Raw genomic sequence first — 18106 nt, 5'->3', positions numbered from 1 at the left:
TGCTCATTTTTTTTTGTTTTTTTTCAGGAAAAGTCTCTAATTACTACAGATGTGCATTCATGCATATTGATGCATTTATGAACGCACTTAGGTGTATATGCAGTTTTTGAGGCCAATTGAAATGCATCTGCTGAAAGTGACCTAAATAGCACTCTCCAAATACGAACTATGAACGTGGGAAGGGTGCAAAAAACGTGAACGTTTTCCAGTTTCGAAAGTGTAATCGAATTTTTAGATTTCCAGCGGAATAAAAACTTTATCTTTCGATCCAGTTGTCTCTAGTTGGTTTCATGTTATCAAAAAAAGCACCAATCATAAATTGTTCTAGAAATTTAAAGAGCTTTAAGGGCATCTATAGTTTTCTTTGAAGTTCGAAAGTTGAGATTTTTTCAAGAAAGTCAGTGTTTTTTATGTTCATTGCGTTCATTTCTCTTTTCCAATCTTCGATTGGTTATGTTTTCCCTTGCGATAAGCAATGGTTTTGCAATCGAGTACTAGACTTTTTTTCCGTAAATGACTTAAGGCACAGAATGGTCAAATGTGTAGGAATGGTAAGTTTCAATGTCAGACATGCTCAATTACTTGAAAATTGAAATGAAACTACCTTCATTTAGGTATTAAATAGGTGTAGTCAGTTTTCAAATAAATTTCTTGAAAATTTTGGTTTTTCCCTGTTTCGTGGTTTTCGGCCTAGTTTCCGTCGATTCAATTCCTGATTTTTGAAATGAAATTTGTTTTATTTGGTGCTGTTTTTCCGTCTTTTTTGTAAAGCATGGATTTTAATTTGAAATTGATTTTTTTACCCTTAATGAAAGTTTGTAACTTGGCACTTTACCAAGCCTGTTTTTAAACTTTTTTTTATATAGTTTTTTTTTTCGATTAAACGGTTTCAGCTTATCTTTTATGGCATAATGAATTTATATTGCGATGTTTTGAGATCAAAAACTCCTGTTCGACAAAATCAGGTTTTATTACACTTGCTAGAGAAAGTATCTTGAAATCGGGAACAAGACTGTTTCCATTAAACAGTTTTCTTGCAGGTTTTAACTTTTGTTGAACTTGTTTTTTTATTGAACCTTCACAACCTCCATGTTTCCTTCCATTTGGCATAGAGTTATGCCTTGGCCGTTGTACCTTAAGGTTCTGGGGTTCGACTCTCGGCCGGACCTTGTTTTTTTCAGCATGTATGCAAATCAAAAAACGTTTTCGGTAGAAATTGAACTATTGGATTTCCGTTATTCAGCTACAATTTTGTCGGCTTAGTTGCCACATCACAAATTTTGTTTGTCCTGTAAGAAATTTTCAGTGCAAGTGCAGCTCTGTAGTTCCAGGGAGGTGGATTTGAAATTTTTAATTTGTTTTTCGTCTCAACAGTTTTCTGCTCAAAGATTGTCGGCTTAGTTGCCACATCGCTGATTTTTCTTTTCTAATGCTCTAGGCAAATTTTTTGTAGTTGAAAGAAAAAAATGTTTTTCATTCTAATCTTAGGTTGAATTTAAAAATTGTTCAGATTTTTCATGAAATCTTTTTTTTTCTGCTCAACTTGTGTCTACTCAAAGATCGCCGGCTTTGTTTCCTCTTCGTAAGTTTTGTTCCGTTGCTAATTTAATTTTCAAATTTCTGGCATATTAGCTTAAAATGAACTTCTATCCAGACATTAAAAATTTTAGTTTATGGTAGAACTGGTTTTTTCGACATTTTGCATTTTCTCGACTAATATTTTGTTCCGACCATTGAAAATGGGGAGGAACTTTCTGTTCGGGTTTGTTTTAGTTTTTTTTGTTCTTCTTTTCCATGCAAAATCAGGTACCACAAATAATTATCGGACTGGGTTGAGTGATATATCATATTAAAACCCTTACAGTCGTGATTTGAACCCCATTAAAAAACTTCGAACATTTTTTCCTCGTGTCGAGAAAACCGGTTTGAAGTTTTTGAAATTCGAGCGAATAAAGCGAGCGAGCAGTCCTTTTTTAATTAATTGAAAGCTTACGAAAGCTTAATTTAAAACGTAAAAACTTAGTTTTTCTTGGGTAACATTGGTTTACTTTGAGTATTTTAACGCTTTTTTGGAATCAAAATTTTCAAAAGTTAAAAGAAATTCAAAAAACTAGAAAGAAATTTGCTTATTTTAGTATGACTGTCGAATATACCCAATCTCCAGTTTTTGTTCAGCTCCTTTCATCACACCACACCGAAAAAAACGACAATAATCCTTCAACCGGCACAGTAACCGGCTTCGGCTCTGTGTTCCAAAAACTATTCGATATGGATTAAGAGGCAGTCGGAACATTCAGGGCTTTGCCCTGATATGCGAGCAATCTTCTTGAAATCTAAAATTAAATTATTAATCTGTGAAAACTACCGGAATAAAAACGGTGAAAACTACCGGAATAAAAACAATTCTGTCTTTATTCTCGTTGATTATGTGTCAATACTTATACTCATTTGAGGAATATGTTCGGAACAAAAAAGATTTGAAAGCCGAACAAACGTCGTGTTACTGCTTTTCGGCTCTTCACCAAAGTTTTCAACCGTTCTTTGAACATTCTCGATTAGCTCAAGCTTTCAAATTGAAAACTATGTATTTGGGGACTATTGATACGGCCCATTTGCTTCGAACAACTATTGGGCTCCTTCCAAAGCGGTTTAAAAGAACTATCATACCACCCGCTTGTTTTGTTATCCGCTTTTGATTCCAAACTTAAACGGATATAATTTTTCTCAACCGGATCAAATTACTCGGATTGGAATCTTTCGAGGTATAACTAGATAACCTAACTTTGCTTATACAAGTTGAATTTTTGTTTAAGAATTCCATACTTGTTTATTTGTTCCAAATTTGAAGGGATTGAAAGTTTCTCAAGAATCTTGTTTGAAAATTACCCGTGAGGTTGTTCAGATTTCAATAGGCGTTTGAATAATTCGTTGTGAAGTTTCTCGATTTGTTGTTAAATGTCTGAAAGGGTTTCAAAGGTTTGCAAGGATTTTAGCCGAAAGAAAAAAGCAAAACGAAGCATTTTGCGGGTCGAATTAATTAAAGTAACCGTATTTTACAATTTGTTTTTGATGTTTCGGTCGGACCACCAGTGGATTTAGGTGGAGACCCCAACCCTCAGGGATTCGAACCCCTGCCGACCCAAATGGTCCCCTATTTTAAGGTATCCATTTTTTGGCTCTGACCATAAAATTTTTAACGCCTTTTGGCCTGTTTTTTTTTCAAAAATTTGCTTGCGGCGCAGAAAGTTTGGTCAAAATGGGGTATTTTTAGTGATTTGGGAGAGCTCAGAAAAGCAATTTGGTCGACCTAAGAAAAAGGTCGACAAAATTTTCGAAATTTTTTGGAAATCTCCCCCCTCGAGAAAATCCTAGATCCGCCCCTGTTTCGGACTTTTTTGTATGACTTTTTTGCATATGCACCATTGAAACATATACGCCATTTTTGGAAATCGTTCTTTTGAATTGCTAGATTTCAATCAAATCGAGTTGAGCATCATTGTGCTATCATACAAAATTATCATTTTAGCAAGTGCCGCTGAAGTGTGCGTTTCATCTTTCAATTGGAAATAAAGGATTCTTTTGATCTGGGAAAATGTTTTCCGGTTAGACTAAGAGTGGCTCTATAAAGATAAAATCGAAAGAAACCATGAAAATAAATCGTCTGAGCAAGCTGATAACTGTTAGGATTTTTTGTATAATTCAAAGAAAAATGATAAAAAAGACGCTGCTGAAAGTTTGAGCATATGAAATGATTGTAAGATCAAGTAATTTTTTTACTAGTGATTAACTCCCTTTTCTAATTATACGACAAGTTCTATGAGAATTTAATTCTGCCTTATTTTAGGAGTGTTTCGACGTTTTGACCGTCGTTTTCATATGTTTTGACCATAAATTTTGTATATCCTAAATGTTCCCTGCTTAATTGACCCGCATACCATCTGCATGGTTGCTTTTACAATAGCATGGCGTATCATCTTTGTTGATTTCATCCGCTTTTGTATTATTTGAGACCTACCTTTGTTGGTTCGCCTTTGATGTTTTATTAGGTTTTTCAGGAGCTTCGAGACCGATTGTTTCCGGCTCTCAAAAGAAGTGAAAAATTTGTCTAACTTCGATCTACTTTCGGTTATGAAATTTTGTGTCTCAATTTTCATTCTTCATTTGGTTTAGTTCTCATTCCTATGAAACTGCTACTTCCAAAATGATCTTTCCCAATTTTTCTAGATTTTTGTCAAAAATGGGCAAATATAAACAATGAATTATGATAAATTTTCTGCCAATTGGAAAACAGTTTCTGTAGAAAAATATCTCGAAAAAAATCGTTTTTTTTTGAAATTTTGTGAAGTTTTTGATTCCCAAAATGCCGCTAGAAAATTTTAAAAACTAACTATACTCGACTAAATGACCTATTGTAAGCCTACCATCCTTATGTTGACAAACCTTATTAACTCGAAGAAAGTAGACCAAAAATATGATATATCACTCGACCCATTCCGATGGTTATTTGTGGTACCCGATTTTGCGTGGAAAACCAAACAAAAAAGAAAAAAACTACAATTCACCCAAATACAAAATTCATCCGCATGTTTCAGAAAGTCGGAACAATTAAAATCATGGATTTATGGTACAAATTTTTTTGCTACCTTGTGTTCCTTGTGGTAAGCTCGTATATTGTGTATATTAACGTAGTTAAGAGTGTACTATATATGATCGGTTAGGAACGTATAGTCTATATGTCACTGATTGGAGTAACTTAATCCCCCAGCAAATAACCGCAGGGTTTATTCTGAGTTACCCTACCTGTATAGTTGGACTTTCCCTTGTCAATTTCACCCTCCTATGTGAAAGAATCTTGTCGTGTTTTAACCCTTAGTTCTACTATCAGTTAGTGAATAAAAGCTTTGGTTTAGTCACCATTTGCTATTATTTTTTTAAACAATTTCGCATTTTTTGTTCTTACCGGAAATCATACCTGGAGAGCGATCCAATTATAATTTAGTGCATCTACTATATAACAAGTTATAAGCTATACAACTGAAACTTATAACGAGGTACTAGTTATAAATAGTTATAATAACTGAGTGAACCCTATCTGTTTTATTTTATTACCAGCGGCGAATGGATCTCAGTGAACTACAGCAGCAATTATATTGGTTGTAAAGTTATATACACTAGACCGTTCAATTGAGCTTGATTTTCCCTTGGTGAAATCTAAAGTAATTGCTCCCTAGTTCAGAATTTCTGAATAAATTCAACAAAGTCCGTTTTTCTGTTTACAAATTGCGAAAGGCTCTCCCTGTAACTTAGGTAGTTGAGCTGTCTTTTATACTTATATCCTAGTTGTGGGTCTTTATTTTAAACAACCCTTACGTACGAAAACTGTTACTATCTGGAAATTGATTTGAAATTAAGGGTAAATTTTGAAAAGGTATTTCAGTTGTAACCGTTGTGCTATATTCCTTAGTTAAATCTCCCTTACCTATAGGATACCGTTAGACTGTAGACCTACCTCTATGACTAATACTTCTATTTCATTTTGCAATTGAACTTTCTGTTGGGGAGCACACCTAAAGAAAAGGAGGACATTTTGAGAAATTACCCTTCCCCATTTTCTCCCGTTTTATAATAAATTTTCCCACTTTGTGCCAATTACTGAAATTGTTATTGTTCTATTTCTTTTCTCGTATAAATTTATAGCCCTCTTTTTTTATTATTAAATTTAAATTAAAATAAATTGTTGCATGAAAAAAGGTGACAATTTTTGACTGAAGATAAAAAGCAAGAAACACTTTTTAGCCACTCCAATATTTAACTCTCTTCCTTGAGAGTGATTTTAAATTAGTTGACCTATTTTCGCCAATCAATCGAAACATTTTGCTTTTCCCTATAATTCCATTCATCTATTGAATTACAAATGTTCCTCTTTTTGTAGTAATTTGACCAAATTTCCGACTCATTTTGTCAGGAAGAATTGAAATAATGAGATAATCCCTAGTTGTTGGGTTAAAAAAAGGTTGTGAACTGAAATAGGCATTATATCACGCCTACTTACTCGTTAAATTACGTCACATTTTTTAGTCTTTTTCCATTAGACTTGTCAGGTTGTCATTACTTATTATTCCGATTTCAATACATTACTCATTTTTCCAGATGTTTTAAACCAAATTTTGTGGTACATTAGCTTATGTAATAAATTCTTAGAACAAATGATGGCGCAAAAATTCTTTTTAAATATTTATACAGCATTTTGGAGATAAAAACATTTTTTTCGGTCGCCTATTTTTATTTCTGCTGTGTGGATTAAAGACAAATAACGTCACAAATTTATTTGATTTATTGAAACACGCGCCATTGAAGCGCCTTACAATCTTAAGTTTCATATATTATTAATCATAGCTTACCGGTATTGTGAACAAATTACTACCAACCGTAACCATACTTCCTATAAAAATCTAGCCTGAATGATTCGATTCCTTGGTGTTATGGCTTGACGTACCGATCTTGTGTGCAAAGAAACTGCATAATTTACTCAAGTATTGCATTATATTGCTAGTTAACATTTTTCATCGTTGACAATTTGAAGATCATCCCACATAATTTTTTATTAGCCACAAAAAAGCTGCCGTTTGTTAAATCTACAATTTTATCTTGAAAAAAAAACAACTAGCATCGTCTGAAAAAAAATTCATTGAACGGTTTATTTTTTGTTCGAGTGATTTTTTTATTGGCGTTTTAAGACCACTTGATTGACAAAAATGAGTCATAGTTTTGCTTCTTATTAACAAATAAGAGCTTATTTTACAGTCAGAAACTCACCATAATCAGTCTTTTTTTAGACTGAAAGACGTGTCTTTAAATAAATCAAGCTTGTAAGACCGTCTGGCTAAAGCACCGCTGTTGAAGTTATTCGTTTTACAAGATCATATTATCAGCTACAATCCAATTAGTTAAAAATTGTGAACACTCGAAACCTTAAAATGTGGTCTTCTAGGTTTTGAAGCAACGAACTTTGTTTAATATCAACATTTAAAGCTGCTCAATTTTAAATTTTCCTATGGTCTAGGACAAGTATCTTATTTATGAATTTGATTATACAGTAAAAAGTCCATTGAACTGACAAGTTGAGTGAACCGTTTTCAGTTAAAAATTTCCTCCCTGTTAAATTTCCCGAACAAATAAAATCGAATTTACTTCTTAGTTTAAAGTAGTTCATCTAAAAGTGGTCATTACATTACGATTGTACTTCGAACAGTTGGTTATTAATAACTGGTTAATTAGAGAGTTCATTCTTTCTTCGTTAAAATGGCGCCTTCAATTTTACTCCGTAAATTTTTCTCTCACTCCAGATCAAATAGCGTTTCCTCTCCCACCCACAATTTCGCCCCAGCAGCGATGCCCCCTCAAAGTCCGCTACCCTCGTTTGACCCCAATTTTGACCCCAAAATCAGAGGTCATCAGTCTCCAAGACTGAACTCACCTGAAAATATCCACCAAGTTCGTCATCATGGAAATGTGAAAACAGCCTCGCTACCATTCGAAGATTTGTCTCAGAAAAGAATTTGCACAGATTTGGATAAGTTGTCACCCGGTGGCGATTATAACTCAGTTTTTGTAAGTGATTGTGATAGATGAAACATGCAAATGAATGGAGTATGTTTGTTTAGCTTGTTTTAATGATTGTAGTAAAAACTCTCGCTTAGATGGATGTAATGTTTTGCAAACTAAGCCTTAAGAAATTTCTCAACCTGAGTTTTTGACTTTTATATTTTCTGGTGAGATTTTAGAAAGTGGATTATATTCATTCACTATTTTGAAAAACGTACGTTATTGTGAGTGTCAATCACTGCGCTGTGACCATTTGGTCTTGTTTTGTTCATTTGCAGAGCCTCCGCTTGGTATTGATTTAATCTTAAGAAAGCAAATTTTGCCATCTTTTTTTAAAAAGCGTTTTTTGTTTCGACCATTTCACGAAATGATAGAACGGAATTTTGGCTTAGGGTGTGTTGTTCAATGAAAGCTAATAGGGATTTATGTTTGGAATCATATTAAATTCCTTTCAGTCATCCTTTCGATTGAAAAAATATGCCTCATTGTTCAGAAATATTGGTCTGCTTTTTTTCCGATTTCAAAATCAAATTCGATTTTAAAATTTTTTTACCTCATTTTTGAATTTTTTTAACCTTTATAAGTGTGGTGGTAAGATTCTGTGCTACTTCCACAGCAATTGGCTAGCCTTGTTTTGTTTGGGTTTTTTTCCAAACAATTTGCGCTTTATAGAAAAACTCGTAGAGGCGTAGTGTGGTATCATATTTGAGTCCTCTTAGTGGTGATTTGCAGCTTGAAAAGATAAACTCAAATATTTGCAGTGTAGAGAATAAACTTAGTTTTTTTCTGGCATTAAGACTGAAATTAACGATTGTTTTTCGATGCCCTCTTGTTCTCAGTAAGTTCAGCAAAAAGGAATTTTTATTTCTGATTTTTACAATGACTGTTTTGGTCTGGAATTTTGTGCTAATGATACAGTAATCAACTTTTTTTGCACAAGCAAACGTTCGTTGTTCCGACTTTCGATACGAAAGTAACGGAATATTTGTGCTCGGGGTGGGTTTTTTTTTTTCTTCAGACAAATTTCGACTTTTTAACTAGCCTTTTTTGACGGAATTTTTTTATATCGTTCAAAAGGTATTGTTGTCTTGAGCTCAACTTTGAAAAGATATTTCACCTGTGATTATTTTTCGTAAAGTTATGGGGGTTTAAAGATTGTAATTTTGGCCAATTTGGGACAATTAACGCGCGATATATTTCGCGCTATTAACGCGTAAGCGGAGAGTTAATCCGTCTTAGAAATCGTTCCAAGTTGGTTAAAAGAAGCTTATTCGCCATAATTGGTTTGTTACAAGGAGCAAAATCTATCCTTTCGTACTTTGTATGGCGTGTGGGGGGATGATTTTCATAAAAAATTTCAAATTTTAGAAAAAAAAAATTTTTCATTTTATTTTTTCTTACATTTGATTTTTTAATGTTATTACTGCTCCATAAACCTTAGAAGGCAGTCGGAACAATCAGGGCTTCGCCCTGATACGAGCAGTCTTGTTTTATTTACTTTCACTTTTTTTTCAACCTGGGCAATTTAATAGACGTGTTGTATGCGATTTATTGTTGACTAGTCTTTGAAGACAGGCGGTGTGACGCTGCTAGAAGGCCAGTATACTCTGCTGCATTAACGTAGTACAGACTCTTTTATAGGTCGTGATGATTTTTCCTTTCGTTTTTTTTTCAGGAAAAGTCTAAAAATTTATTCAGACTCAACTTTAATTTTTCGTGGTTTGTTTTTGATTTCTTTTTAAGTTCTGTTCATTTCCTTCGAAAAGCAGAAGTGTAAGGTAATGAAAACCGTGATTGACTTCTAGTTATCTCTTCTATACAATTAATGTATATGAATTTTGGCAAAAATATCATTTATGATTTTTAGAGTAAAGTTTCATTTCTAAAGCAATCTTAACATGTGTTGAGTTTTTTGTTTTGATATTTGTGAAACTTTTGAAAGCAGTTGGATATCGTTGTTGCAAATTGTTCATCTTTTTTCAATACCAGCTATGTGAAACTTCAGTCGGCACATTTTTTTAAATTAGCTAATACCTGAATTCACATATTTTAAATTCAACAATAAACTGCTAAGTGTTCGTTTTTAATGCATCAATTCGGCAACGTGGAAATAAAGTTTCTGTTTTATTTCAGTCAGCTCAATATGCTTCTTCTACCTCGACGAAACCAGCCCCAAACTTCACCCAAATCCCTCCGACCAATCAGCGATCAGCAAGTGCAAACACGCCCCTCACAGGCGCAGCGTCGAAGCGCAAAAAGTCCTTCTTGCCGAGTTTCAGGGATAGGCTAAACACTGTAACTTCAGGTGAAAAATCATCATCAACAAACAACAACAACAATCACTCAAATGTCAACAACAATCAGAAAAACAGCTCAGGAAACCAACAAGAATCAAATTCAGCCTTGAAACATAATAGTGCTAACAGCTCGAAGCATTTTGCAGAAATTAATCGCCAGCAGCCCAGAGAACCGAGAATAGGTGATATTGTTTATTTCGGCGAGTTGAAGGGAATCATTCGGTACATTGGGACGACTCATTTTGCGCCTCAAAATGCAATCTTTTGTGGCCTTGAACTTTATACGGCTAGTGGGAAAAACGACGGAGCGGTTGAAGGCGTCAGATATTTTCAGTGCCCGTTTAAATTTGGCCTTTTTGTGTCAGTTGACCGAATTAGTTTTACACCGTGCAAAGAGCCAACTAGTCCTTCGAGAAAAAGCTCTCAAAATATTGCAATACCTCAACAAACCAATACGAATGCAGTTGATTTGAAAACCGAAGTTAAGCAAAAAACGAGCTCGTTACGTGATCATACGAGCTATTTTGGAAGTTCGTACGTTAGAAATGATTACCCACATATCGATTGTCAAAATCAAATTGATAGTAAAAGTTTCAGTAATGGAAACTTGGATAAAAATACGACTTCAAATGCTCCAACGGCAATTAATTCACTGAAAGCGGCAAATAGAAATGCTCCGAAAACGCCGCCTTCTTCAAATCGGAAACATTTTTTACCAGTTCATCCACAGTTTCTCAGAACCCAAAGTGTACCGAAATTGCCGACTGGCGATGTTATTAATGCAAATAATGTGCCTTCAACTAGTAATGCGATTTCGCCAATGGCCAGAGAAGGACCGAAAATTTTTGAGTCGAACCAAACCAGTCAAACTGGAGTGAAAAATACTGGTGGAAGTTCTAATGTTGAGCCAGCGAGTGGTATGAGTAAAATTGAAAGGTTAGTAAAAGAAAGATAAAATCTATAAATTGTGAATAGTTTTTTTTCTAAAATAGAGAAGCATGTGTTTTTTTAAAGCATGCAATGTTTATTCATCCGAAAACATTAAAGTTGCGTCGAGAAAATCAAATTCGTCTTCCCAGCTACCCATTTTAACATTTGAAAACATAGGAGCGCCCCGCTTTTTTTTCAATGCCAATTTTTCCTCCCTAATTTAGGAAAATTGTCGAAATGTTTCTTAAGAAATCGTGTCTTAGCAGGCTCTTAAAGTCTGTTTACCATTATAACTCCAAGAACCGCCCCACTGTCAGCCAATTTTTGTCCCAAATACAAAATTTTACTCGGATGTGCTTTAATTTTCTTTCTACTAGCTGGGTTGGCTATCATATGAAAAAGCCAATTGACTTGGAGTGTGCACAATTCTTCTGGACTTAAAACTCCATTAATACCTCAGTTTTCAAACTGCGCATTTGAATATATGATAAGGGTGCTAAAATAACAATAGATGATGATGATGACTGTGTCTTTATATTGTAATTTGTAGGTTCTTGAGACCAAGGAATTCACGTGGGAATGTATCAAAAGTGGGAACAGCAACTGGTGAGGGTGGAGCAATGGGGGGATCTCAGAGGAACAGTTTGACAGAGGTGCAGATGTTGCTCCCCAAGCAGAACATGTCGGATTTGACTCTGCTGATTAGAGACAAACAAATCCAAAATGGAATTCCATCCACGCCGTTGGGTAAGTTGAACTTAATCATGGCAGACTACGGCAAAATGGATGACATCGATCTGCTCCACGGACTACAGTAAAGACAAAAATATTAGAAAAGAAATAGAGCCGGTAACAAATTTTTAATGTTTTTGGAAAACTTGTTTATCATGGTGACGCAACATAATTTTTTCAAGTGTGAATAAACCAGCCAAATTTAAATTTTTGTTGAAATCTTCTGTAATTTTTGTAGATGTAATGTAAGACAGTTGTTACAAAATTCTTTTATAATTACTTGGTATTATGGGCTTGTAAAAAAGGTAGGTAGCTGTTTTATATTTCGACTGGTTTAAATACCACGTTTTTCGCAATGAGCTAATAAGCTCGTGTTTTGGTCCTGTTCATTGTAGTTAAATTGTCACAAGCATGAGAAAAAAAATCGAGGAAAAAATGGTTTCAAAACTCGAATATCCAGTTAGTGTACTTGATGCAATTTTTTTAACCAAAATCTTCAAAATTATTAACAAAAAAATGGCAGATTTGCTGTTTAACACGTGAGATTGCACGCTTATAAATATAAAAGTTTTGATCAATTTCAGGTGATGGCAGCCCAGGCAGTGCCCTCCGCCAAGCCCAGTACCTCTTCACTTGTCCCAGCCCCACCCCTGATATGATACTCGGAGGTGGAAGGGATGGAGGCGTGCAGTTGGAAGTGGCAACTGAGACATATGTGATAGAGAGTGAAGACATGTATTATGGTGGGGGTAATAATAGTCAGACTCTCACGCAGGTGGAACATAGTCCAGGTATGTACCTTCATCCAGATAATACATAAACCAAGTTTCATACCGTAGCCAGTGCATTTACAAGGTTGTCGGATCTCTTTAACTAATTCCCCCCCCCCCATGCGACCTTGTAAAGAGTATCCACCCGTGTAAACAGTTGATGAATTGGTTAATCATGAGAAAACTTTGTACCTATTGTAGCGAATTGCGCCCTTTTGACATGTTTATATGAAGACCAAATAACGTGTGATTCTATTCAATTAGGCACCCAAACAAAAGGTTTTTATTTAGTAGAACCGAGTGCATCAGCCTATATAAACTGAATATTAAAAAAAAACATTCAAAAAAAGAAGGCTTAGTTTTCGTGAGCGAGGTATGAATTTCGAGATGTAATTGTTTGCAAATTTTTGTTATCGAGTTAACTACCCTGAGTTTTTTTTTCCTTTTTTTTCAGTACAACAACAATCAGAAGCAAACTTTGACCAAGAACCAAATCTGTCTTCCAGCAACATATTCGTGAACCGAATCTCCCCGGAGGAAAGTAATTCTGACAAGATGGAGAACTTCCTTGAAACAATCCCTGAAGCCGAAAACTCAATGGCAAACACCTTAGATAGATTGGGCGATCGACAATCGATAAATTCCGAAGAAAGTTGCTGCATACCATCAAGGAGAACATCGCCTGACGGGAGTTGTGACAATTCTTTAAACAACTCAAATTACGCAAGCAGGAATCAGATTCTAGCTCAGCCTATTGTTGTGAAAAGTCAGTTTAGTGATAATTTTAAACTAGGCGCGTTAGATGAAGATTTAAAAGGATCGAAAGACACGCTTTCGGGTGATGAAAATATCGAAGATCGCTGCTCTGAATTGATAAATTTGAATCAGTTAAAGAACGTGGACAAAGTAAAGGTAAAAAACAACAGTGTGAAAACTTGTTTTGAATCAAAATACGATCACGCGTGCAATAATTTCTACAGTCCAAGTCCAGAATTGCCGAGGTCATTGACATCAAGTTGCAATAACCTGTGCGACAACGATGGAGACGTCAGCAATTATGAAAACGAAGAAGAGGAGTTGAATTTCGATGACAACTTGTTAGCTAATCGTTCGGCTGTTTTTTCGTCTAATCAGTCGGAACTTTCGGACGAGGATGAAGAGGATCCGTATTGTTTGTTGAAAGAAGGAGCTAAACGAATGGAACCGGATACCATTTCTGATGGTTTGTTTCTGTTCTTTGTTCATAAAAACATGTATGCTGAAATTGTATGGGATCGGGTTTTATCTATATTATTTATTCTTTTTTGAGCAAAACTCGCTTCGGAAAATTTTTTCTCTAATCTGAAACTTTTGATTTTTCCCAAAAATTTACTCTGCCGATTTTTAAAAAAGTGGTAACTTTTACGCGATTATTTTTAAGTGATTATTTTACCAAAAAGATTATTTTTCTTGAAAACTAACCTCCCAAATCTGAAATTTTGGGTTCAATAGAGGTAATGGGTTGTGGGTAGCTGCCCTGCATCAGTGGCTCTGCCCAATTTTTTCCCAGAAAAGTTATCGTCTTTGGAAAAATCATCTTTGTGACTTTTCGACCGTTTTTAAACTTTTATTTTTTCTCGACAAGTACCCTTGCAAATCTGAGATTTTTGATTAAATCGGAAGAACAGGCTGTGTGAAACTTTTTGACATTTTGGAAAACTACTCAGTGGAATCTGAAGTCAAGGATGTAATCGAGGTAGCAGGTTGCGGGAAGCCTCCGTTTATAAGTGAAATCGCCTTAAAGATTGTGAGAAAAATGTTTTGTTTTTTTTCGGGAAATTTCCAACTTATCAAAATTGTCCTTCTTACGTAGTTCAGACTTTTAGAAGGTCCTGATTTTTTTTGTTTTTTTTTTCAAGAAATGTCATAAAGTTTTTTAAGCTCAAATTTAATTTTCGAACAGCGAAAGTGTAGAGGTCACGAAAAACGTGATCAAAGATGGCATTTAATTTTCAGATTTCCTAGGGAATCAATATATTTTTTGATTGATCCGTTTTCTCGAATTGGTAAATAAAACAAAAAAGTTTCTATCATAAATTGTTCTACAAATTCCAAGAGAGTTAAGGCCATGTATGTTTTTTCTTGGAAAGTTGAGATTTTTTTCAAAACAAGTCATTTTTTTCTGTCTACCTGCGTTTATTGACTTTTTTCCAACTGTCTATTGGCTAAATTTTTTATAGGTTCTGGGAACTCTCCGTGCATAAGATACTGCGCCTCAAAGTTTGTACAAAAAATTATGACTCTGGAAAAATTATAATCTCAAAAAATTCCAATCATATTTTAATAGCAACAACTAAGATTTTGCATGAAGCCCGATTTTTGAAATTACCTATATCATTCCGCATCAGTACAACACACTCAGAAATATTTTAAAAGGTACCTCCCTCCAGCGTTAGCTGGGTCCCAGTAAATTTTAGCGAGGATGTAGTTCCTTTTTGTCTTTCCTAGACAATAAAATAAGATATTAGTTTTACCAAGATATTCCATTTTTCAAGGTTCTGTTCATCAACGGCGTTGCACTCTATAAATTAAACACTGTAAGAGATACTAGTCTGGTAGGCTATTTCGAGTGGAAGCCTAATTCCCGTGGATCTATAAGTGCGTCCTGGTATGATATCCAGTCTGAATTCCTAATCAAGTCTTATGAAGACGACTGTTTTCTGACTTTGAAATAGAGCGACACCGCGTTCTTTCAGTTTTGAATCTCAACTATTCTAATTGGTGACTTACAAAGTCTCGATATAATAAGCAATCAAGGCCGAACATGAATATGGCTTACATGATAACTTGGATATAGCACCAAGATTAAAATTGAATCAGTTTCATAAATATGATACATTTTCCTACCGCAAAACAAATGGCAATCAACCACTTAAAAATTGATTTAGCAATCTGTTTGTAAATTTAAAGAAAAAAGTAATTTTTTCTATTATTTAAAAGCGCATTTATTTTTTGATCATACATTTTTTTCAGTATTGGCGTATATATTAATGTTGAATACCATTTGTCCGCAAGCAAATAGAAGAATCAATTTTTGTAGCTCTAGCATAAAACAGATGTCGATGATAATAGAACAGTGTTTTCTACTTTAAATTTGCGTTAAGCATTCCTTGGTGATTTTGACGAGGATACGAATTTCTAGTGGAAATTTAAGTTTCCTTCATTTCGTGTTTATTATATATCGTCCATTTTGTTATAGATTATCTCAACTCAACAAGGTCGTCACCATTCGGTGCCAACAGCGAGCAAAAGTATTCAAGTTGGTCTTCGAGCCAATTTGTGTCTGAAAAAGAATACGAAATAGTTCAAGACGATATTTATTCGAGCAACGAACTCATTTTGAAACAGCCAAGTTCAGATGAAAACTTAGTTTGCTCACCAACAGAACATGACCAAAATAGTTTTCAAACGCAGTATATTGATGTGCCTTCATTAGATTCGGTTACAAAAGTTCAACAACGTCAAAATGCGGAAAAAGGGAAGGACTGCAAATTTGTCAAAAATTACACCAAGGAAAAGAAGCTCCTTAATAACGAAAGTGCACGTATGGGAATGGCTAATGCTCAAATAGTGGTTTCTAATAAGGAAATAACGGTAAAAAATACAGACAGTGGAATTGAAAAATTTAATAATGGTAGAATCTCGGCTCAGGAAAATATCGATGGTGGTTTTTGTAGTGAAAAACGCGGTACAAATGTACAAGCCAAGCAGTCAAATACAGTTACAAGCAAAGCAAATAATTCAAATAGCAGTAGCTCAAGTAACTCAGCTCAAAACAGCGAACACAGTGGAGTTTCCTCTGCTTTAAAACCGCCATCGTCTTATAACAACGCAAAAATTATTAAAACTACTACTTCAGATTTTCAAAATAAAACTACAAATAATCAAGAAAAATCTTCATCTGCGAGCACAAATTGCATTTCTGCGTCTAACATACCGGTTAAGAATCAAGGATCACCATCGCATCAAAAATTTGGATTTATTCCGAAGGCCCAACTTGCAAATAGAGAGTTACCACCTTTGCCTAAATCAACGAATTTTCAAAATAAATCGAATGTAGAATCGAAGTCGAAAAGAGGTCAAATACTCCCCAAGGAAAATAAAAGCGAACAATTGAATTGTCAAAATAAATCTGAAGAGACTGTTTTAAGCAAAGCATTTGAACTGAACCAGAAATCTGAGAGGAACGATCAACATTACGCTTACATAGCTGAAAATACAGATAAACGATATAGTGAATTAGAGTTGCCTTCGCCGAGCTTAATTTTTGACCAAAGTAATGAGAATTCAAGCAATGAACGCGATTCTGGTCGAAAATTAACGAGTAATTATCATTTATCGGAAGATGAGAAACTCGGAAAAACTCAACTTGAAGATAAAGTCGACGAAAAAGTCGAATCACAAGACGAACTTCAAGATACAGATGATGAAATATTGAGAAATGACCCAGCAATTGTGAGAATACCCAAAAAGAAGTTCAGTTTACCCAGCTTGGGTTTAGAAGGCAATAAACAAAGTGGTCTGAAGTCGCCGTTGTCGATTGCTCCGGTTGATTACATCAGATCCGTTTCAGCCAATCAGGAATCAACAATCTCAGCAACCAATCAGGAAACATTAGCTTCAACTGCCAATCAGAATCAAGAGATCCAGTTAGATGAAGCAATGGTAGTAAATTCTGGAATGTCAAAATCAGGGCAGAAAACATCTGGAGTCGGGGGAGTGAAAAGGTTAGGAGGTGGGGGTAACAGCGCGTTGCCGCCTCCGCTGCCGGCGAGACATCCGAAGTTAGCCAATCCGAAACCTATTGCCGTTGCTTCTTCAAAGTCTGATCAGGTAGGATCAAGAATGTTTGAATTAAGTTTTCGTTTTTAAGAGTAATGAACTTTAGTGAGTACTCTTAGGTAGGTCTTGGTGATTTTTTTTCAGGAAAGTCTTAAAATTTTTTCACGCTCAATGTTGATTTTTCGCGGTGTGACTTGTGATTTCTTTTTAAGTTCAGTGCTTTTCCATTGTTAAAAGGAAGGCAAACTCCACTATCGTACAGCAAAAGTGTAAAGGTCACAAAAAACGTGATCGACTTCTAATTTCGACGATTTTTTTCACAGTTTCCTTGCGTTTATTACTCTTTCAGGTTTCATTTTGAACTAGTCAGTTTTTTTTGATTGTGACTTTTTGGGAGTTTTCGCTTTTCATTAAGTTTACAACTTGTCTTTTGTTTCGAAAATTCACCTATCGACTTATTTAAACTCTTCCAACTGTCAGTTGGCTATGTTTGATTTGCGGTATTGATTTTTCTCCAGAAGCAACAAGTTGTCACAAAAGTTACATCGGCTGCCAACGAACTGGTCAAATCAACAAATGCAGACCTGAAAGCGAGCAAGATTGCTCAGCCAAGAAATCTCAACTCAACTGCAGCACAATCTCAGGGTATTCCCAAACCAGGTAGCAAAGCAGAAGGTGGGAAAAAGAAATCAGTACAGGAAAACAAAAATGGCGGCAAAGGTCAGTCGAACTATTGTCTTGTTACAATTGTTATCGAAAAAAAAAGTTGTTGGCATATCCAATTTTTTTTTATATTATTGAAATTTTTTGAGGATTTTCCCAATTATTACATAGTTGCAATTTATTTTAAAGCTGTTCAGCTTAAATAAGCAAAAAATAACGTATTTTAAAAGTTAGAAAGTTTTGGATCTTGTTAACTACCCCCCCCCCCCCTCTTTTGGACCTTGTTAA

At 34.9% G+C, this 18106-nt stretch overlaps 1 protein-coding gene across 3 annotated transcripts in view; it reads left to right on the top strand.

The window, feature by feature from the left end:
• The window catches only part of LOC134853374 (uncharacterized), a 92465-nt gene that overhangs the window by 63033 nt on the left and 11326 nt on the right, over positions 1 to 18106 (top strand). For 2 of the 3 annotated variants that reach the window (XM_063869358.1, XM_063869357.1), the window contains exons 3-8: positions 9739 to 10838; positions 11383 to 11579; positions 12149 to 12355; positions 12789 to 13556; positions 15573 to 17206; positions 17674 to 17875. In XM_063869358.1, the coding sequence (XP_063725428.1) occupies positions 9739 to 10838; positions 11383 to 11579; positions 12149 to 12355; positions 12789 to 13556; positions 15573 to 17206; positions 17674 to 17875 (4108 nt within the window). Of the gene's footprint in view, positions 1 to 7006; positions 7612 to 9738; positions 10839 to 11382; positions 11580 to 12148; positions 12356 to 12788; positions 13557 to 15572; positions 17207 to 17673; positions 17876 to 18106 lie in introns of those variants that run through there. The other variant, XM_063869356.1, reaches the window with a different exon arrangement.

Source organism: Symsagittifera roscoffensis, chromosome 8 (genome assembly GCF_963678635.1).
Source record: "Symsagittifera roscoffensis chromosome 8, txSymRosc1.1, whole genome shotgun sequence".
Lineage (NCBI taxonomy): Eukaryota > Metazoa > Xenacoelomorpha > Acoela > Convolutidae > Symsagittifera > Symsagittifera roscoffensis.
This window is presented reverse-complemented; position numbering and strand designations above follow the sequence as displayed.